Source organism: Otolemur garnettii, unplaced genomic scaffold (assembly GCF_000181295.1).
Source record: "Otolemur garnettii isolate 467f Iridium unplaced genomic scaffold, OtoGar3 scaffold00268, whole genome shotgun sequence".
Lineage (NCBI taxonomy): Eukaryota > Metazoa > Chordata > Mammalia > Primates > Galagidae > Otolemur > Otolemur garnettii.
Window position 1 is genome coordinate 186,823 of NW_003852663.1, and position 6,924 is coordinate 193,746.

Below are 6,924 nucleotides of genomic sequence, written 5' to 3' on the forward strand. Positions count from 1 at the left end.
GGACAGCTTGAGGCTCTGTCTCAAAAAAAAAAAAAAAAAAAGAGTTCTCATATAGGAAAAAATTGTATTTCTAAATTTACCCTTTATTACCTTTTTTTGTTTGCTGTTTTGGCCGGGGCCGGACTTGAACCTATCCACCCCGGTCTATGGGGTTGGTGCTCTACTCCTTGAGCCACAGGCGCTACCTATTACCTTTTTTGTAATATTGTAAAATATGTTCTGCAATTGTTCTGTCATGATGACTGATGTCTTTTGAGCCTCTGTTAATTTTTTGTTGTTGTTGAGACAGGGTCTCACTCGTGCCTGGGCTAGAATACAGTGGCTTGATCATAGCTCAATGTAACCTCAAGCTACTGGGCTCAAACAATCCTCCTGGCTTAGTATCCCAAGTAGCTTGAACTACAAGTTCACCCCATACCTACCTAATTAAATTTTTTTTTCTTATGAGACAGAGTCTCCTGTTGCCCAGGTTAGAGTGCCATGGTGTCAGCATAGGTCACAGCAACCTCAGACTTGTGGGTTCAAGTAATTGTTCTGTCTTAGTCTCCCTAAGTAGCTGCAAATACAGGCACCCACCACAATGTCCAACTAATTTTTCTATTTTTAGTAACGATGGGGGTCTCATTCTTGCTCAGGCTGGTCTCAAACTGCTGAGATCAAGGGATCCTCTCACCTGGGCTTCCTGGAGTTCTAGGATTGTAAGCATGAGCCATTCCACCTGGCCTAAAATGTATTTTTGTAAAGATAGGGTCTTGCTATGTTACCCAGGCTGGTCTTTAATTCCTAACCTCAAGCAGTCCTTCCACATTGGCTTCCTAAAGTTCTGGGATTAGTAGGTGTCTGCCACCTCACCCAGCCATCTGTTAATTTTTTTAATAGCAAAACAGTAAGAACATTTTTTTCATTGTTTCTTTTTTATTGAATCAAGTACACATCTTAATTATACAAGTTACTGAGCCTTTATTAATTTTTATTCTTTGAGGAGAATGTACAAGAAAAGGTTAAAAACTTTAGACAAATGGATACTTTTGTATGTGTATATTTGCATATATTTCCATTTAAAATGTACATTTTTGTTTATTATACATTTTAGACATTATATGCAAAGGCATGTTAAATGTTTCATTCTTTTTGTTCTTCCTATTAGGTATCATAAAAATCTGGCTGCTATAAAGAAAAATAAGTTGCTCCAAAAGGTATGAATAATAAACCTCTGTTCAATCACTGTTATTTAGAAATTGGCTCGGCGCCTGTGGCTCAAGTGGCTAAGGTGCCAGCCACATACACCTAAGGTGGCGGGTTCGAATCCCCAGCCTGGGCCCGCCAAACAACAATCATGGCTGCAACCAAAAAATGGCCAGGCGTTGTGGCGGGCACCTGTAGTCCCAGCTACTTGGGAGGCTGAGGCAGGAGACTTGCTTGAGCCCAGGAGTTGGAGGTTGCTGTGAGCGTGATGCCATGGCACTCTACCCAGGGGGATAGCTTGAGGCTCCATCTCAAAAAAAAAAAAAATTAAGAAATTGAGACAGGTATGGTGTTTTACACCTATCATCCCAGCACATTGGGATTTCAAGGCAGGAAGATCATTTGAACTCAGGGGTTGGAAACCAGCCTGGGCAACATAGCGAGACTCTGTCTCTATAAAAAATTAAAGTATCCAGGCATGGTGATCCTAGCTACTTGGGATGCTAAGGCAGGAGGATCACTTGAGCCTAGGAGTTGGAGGCTGCAGCAAGCTATGATCACACACTTGTACTACAGCTTGGGCAACAGAGCAAGACCCCATCTCTAAAAAATATATAATAAAAACTGAATCTAACTATATAAGACCTGTTGGGAATAAGAAGGAAAGGGAGACTAGGTGATGATAACAATTTTATTTGTTTTCCCTTAGGCAAAGTCGCAGTTTAGTTTCAGCAGCAAAACCTATATAGAGTTCAATCACTATTTGATAACCATGGTTGGTTGCCTGTGGACATCCAAACCTTTTGAGAAAGGAATATATATTGAACCTGAAATCCTGAAAAAAACTGGAGTAGCAGAATATAAAAACAGTTTAAATTTGGTTCATCATCCTTCTCTACTGAGTTATGCTGTTTCCTTTTTGCTACAGGTAAGGATATTTAAATTTTTTAGATTTTATATAGTAATATTTTGATGGCAAAAATATGAAATGTCATAAATTTAGTGTGTTTGAATTGTAAGACATGTTGAGCAATTTTTTTTTTTTGAGCAATTTTTTTAAAGTGTCAAGTAAAGTTCAGTTATTGTCCTGGCATATGGGATTCTGTTAATTTAAGTAAGTTTCTGTCCTCTAAAAGAGCTCAGACTTATAGCAGATAGACTATAAACAAATCACTACAGTACAGTGTGGCAAAATGAAAAAAGGTACAGGTATGAGAAAGATGGGGCAGTAATTAGCTCAGTTCTGCTTAGTTACAGGTGGAGCCAGGTAAACAAAGACTTCATATGAGTATAAACTCTCATAAAATCCTCCTAGACAAGATAGAAAATGTCATCTAGGTACTGTTAGCTGAAGACTGCAGGTTTAATTGATTGATAACAATATGTAGGCCGGTGGTGGGGTGGTGATAGTTGGTGGTGTCTTTTTAGGACTTTATTCTTAGCCCTCTCACTTTTAACATTATCAGTGAATTGGAGAAAAACTCAAATGGTATCCGTCTCAAATGCATGGATGACACAACAGGGTGGGATTACAAATACTATGAAAAATATTTAGATTCATAATTCCCTTGACAGACTTGAACAATGAGAAATTTCACAAAATGAAAAAATAATATACAGGGTAGAGAGATATTCCTTGAATAAATGTTTAACATATGCATACAGTCAACCCAGCAACTGTAGTGAACAAGACACATCTGGGTGTTACATTTGTAAAACTTAGTCTAGTCAGAGAGGCAGTCATTAAACAGGTATCTTAGAAGACACAATGATGAACATTAAAATTGGAAAAATAGGCTCGGCACCTGTAGCTCAAGTGGCTAAGGTGCCAGCCACATACACCTAAGGTGGTGGGTTCGAATCCAGCCCAGGCCCGCCAAAACAACAATGATGGCTGCAACCAAAAAATAGCCAGGCGTTGTGGCGGGTGCCTGTGGTCCCAGCTACTTGGGAGGCTGAGGCAGGAGACTTGCTTGATCCGAGGAGTTGGAGGTTGCTGTGAGCTGTAATGCCATGGCACTCTACCCAGGGGGATAGCTTGAGGCTCTATCTCAAAAAAAAATTGGTAAAATACAGAGGACAGTGAAACAATATAAAGGGGCGCTACGTTTAGGCTTTGCAGAAATGACACATTGAATTTTTGAGCTGATGAACATGAGCTTGCCAAGGCAGGAGCAGAACTTGAGGAATAGTGCAAAGATACAGAGCAAAGGTAGTTATAACAGGCATCCATAAACATTTTTGTAGAGGACCAGATTGTAAATATTTTAGGTTTTGCAGGTCATATGGGCTCTGTTAAGACTACTCACCTTACCATTTTAATGTGAAAACAGTCATAGACAATACATATGTAAACAAATGACCATAGTTATGTTTCAGTAAAAGTTCATATGTGAAAATAGACATTGAGCTGGAGTTGGGCTTTGACTCTTGTGTTAGAGTCTGTCATATTTTAGGAACTTGAAGTAGAATTGTAGGGCTAGAGCAGCATATGATTCTACACTGACTGAGGAGCAGAATTGCCCAGGATCCTTTTCCAAAGTGTACATCCTTGGTTGCTCTTACCCAGAGACTCTGATTTAATAACTAGGGTGGCATTCAGGATCATCTTTTTAAATATAATAGCTCTGATACAAAACAAGGTTAGAGCTTTTCACCCTGTGAAGCCTTCTACCATGTTATGACACAGCACCAGAAGCCAACCAGATGCAGATACCTGATCTTGAACTTCCAGCCTCCAGAACTGTACTAAGTACAAGTCTTTTATGTATAAATTGCCCAATCTCAGGTATTCCATTATAGCAACAGAACACTGCCTAGCCCATCACCTATTCTAGTGGGTTGTCTACTTTTCCTATTAACTTTAGCATATTCTTCATAGTTATTTTAAATTTTTGGTCTCATAGTTCCAAAATGTGTTGTCGTCTGTGACAGATTCTGTTTCTTGCATCTTCTCTTCAGGGTTTTTTTTTCCTTCTTGCTTGCTTTCTAGCCTGCTTCATAGTTTTTTTGTTGTTGAAAACCAGACATGACATATTGAGTAATAGAAACTGAGATAAATTGGTCTTTATTGTGAGAGATTATGTTCATGTGAGTAGGAGTTGTACTACATTTATTAAAGATGAAACAATATTATACTTGGGTACTTAGAATGATGTATTATTTTTAATAAAGTTGTATTTTATAATTTTATTATTCACCGTATGGTATTTTTTATGTGCAACATCGATATGCTTGATAAAATTAATACTAGTCTAGTCAGGGTATAATATAATTTGCTGTAATTATAGGTATCAGAAACTTGTCTTTTTCTAGAGTTCTTGTATTTGTATATTTTGTTATCTTTAGGTTTTCATAGAAACTCTTGCTTGAATAGGGTCTGAGCTTTGCAGTTCTGTTAACTGTAATATTCTGTCTTACAGAAGCTTTGTGAATTCAGTGAAGGGGAGCATTCCATAGTTGTATGATTAAATCTCAGTCTTTTAGTAGGCCTGTGCCCTTGTGATATGATCTAGTTAACTTCACATAACATGTTTTATTATTATATAGGAGTACATAGTCACACTTGAAAGGCTAAAAAATAATATGAAAGTAAAATTTATAAAGAGAAAATTAAAAGCCACTGGGATAGTCTATAGCATGGTAAGAGATGAGGTTTTGAAATTCAGTCAAAGATCAGATACTGAAAAAAGTAATATATAGGCCTCCAAAAACATATTGATTGATTTCAATATTTGAATAAAGATTATGTTTTTTAGGCTTGGCGCCTGTGGCTCAAGTGACTAAGGCACCAGCCACATACACCTGAGCTGACAGGTTCAAATCCAGCCCAGGCCCGCCAAACGACAGCGGCAACTAAAAAACAGCTGGGCCTTGTGGCAGGCGCCTATAGTCCCAGCTCCTTGGGGAGGCGGAGGCAGGAGAATTGCTTAAGCCCAGGAGTTAGAGGTTGCTATGAACTATGATGCCAGGACGACAGCTTGAGGTTCTGTCTCAAAAAAAAAAAAAAAAAAAAGATTAAGGTTTTTAACTACATAGAAGAATTTCAGAAGCAGTATACTTTAGTGATCTTTTTTATTAAATCATAGCTTTGTATATTAATGCAATCATGAGGTTGAACTGGAAGCTGTTCTAATGATTAACTATGAAGTTACCATTTGATTCAGCATTCCCACTCCTAAGTATACATACACGCCCAAAAAAAAAGAAAACAGATCCACACAGTATGGGAAAGCAGCAGCAGAAAAAGCAGGCGACAGAAACACACAAAAACTTCAGATATTGTGCTCATTTTATATACAATTTGAAATATTTTCTTTTTTTTCTTTTATTTTTTTTGAGACAGAGCCTCAAGCTATCCTCCTGGGTAGAGTGCCATGGCATTACAGCTCACAGCAACCTCCAACTCCTGGGCTCAAGCGAGTCTCCTGCCTCAGCCTCCCAAGTATCTGGGACTACAGGCACCTGCCACAACGCCCGGCTATTTTTTTTGTTGCAGTTTGGCCAGGGCCGGGTTTGAACCCACCACCCTCAGTATAGGGGGCTGGTTCCCTATTCACTGAGCAACAGGTGCCACCCTAGTGATTTTTTTTTATATTCCTTTTTTCTCTTTTTCTTGCCTTCATAATAATTTGATTTATCATAGAGTATAAAAAACCCTGTTTTAAATTAGCAACATTAATGTTACTGTTAATATGAGGTTACTTAGTGAAACTTAAAATATTTTCAGTTCTTCCCTCTATCCCCCCAGACTAAATCCTTCTAAAAATGTACACAATATACACTCTATTTTACATGCTGTTAGGTACATTTATTTCAGTCTGTTTTCATGTTTTAGAGATTGCTTTTTTTCTTTTAGATTTAATTTTATTCTTAAAATATATAAATCATTTATATGATTTCAAATTCTGAACTATGAAAATCTCCTTTTTTATTCTTGCCTCCTCTACCTATATTCTGCCTTGAGGTAGCCACTTTTATTACTTTTTGTTTTTCCTATCCAATGCTTCCTTTATTTAAACTTAATAAATTTTGTTTATAATGTGTATCTGATAATTACAATAGCTGAAGTATTTGTGTGTTTCTGTTGCCTGCTTTTTCTGCTGCTGCTTTTCCATACTGTGTGGATGTGTTTTCTTTTTTGTGTGCATGTATGTATACTTAGGAGTGGGAATGCTGAATCAAATGGCAACTCCATATTTAACCATTAGAATAGCTTCCAGACTGTTTTCCAAAGTAATTCCACCATTTTACATTCCCTCAAGCAGTATGTGAGGGGTCCATTTTGTTCACATATTTTTCAACACTTGTTATCTGTTTTTGTCATTCTAACCATCATAGAAGTGTGAAGTGGTATTTCATTGTAGTATTGATTTGCATTTCGATAGCTGTTGGTATTCAACATCTTTTGATGTGCTTATTGACCATTGTATATTTTTTTGAGAAATATCTATTCAGATCCTTTGCTTAATTTTTAATGAGATTATTTGACTTTTTATTACTGAGTTGTAAGTATTCTTTCTGTATTCGATAGAAAGAAACTTTCACAAATCATATTCCAAATATATGATTTGTGAAAGTTTTCCCTTATTCTGTAAGTTGTCTTTTCACTTTATTGTTTTTTTTTCTTGAGACAGAGCCTCAAGCTGTCCCCTGGGTAGAGTGCCATGGCATTACAGCTCACAGCAACCTCCAACTCCTGGGCTCAAGCGAGTCTCCTGCCTCCGCCTCCCAAGTAGC

The 6,924-nt window shown here is 37.6% G+C and overlaps 1 protein-coding gene across 1 annotated transcript in view; it reads left to right on the plus strand.

Moving 5' to 3' along the window:
- The window catches only part of CENPI (centromere protein I), a 109,633-nt gene that overhangs the window by 86,281 nt on the left and 16,428 nt on the right, over positions 1-6,924 (plus strand). The window contains exons 16-17 of the mRNA XM_003802969.2: positions 1,148-1,196; positions 1,895-2,113. Of these exons, the coding sequence (XP_003803017.1) occupies positions 1,148-1,196; positions 1,895-2,113 (268 nt within the window). The remainder of the gene's footprint in view (positions 1-1,147; positions 1,197-1,894; positions 2,114-6,924) is intronic.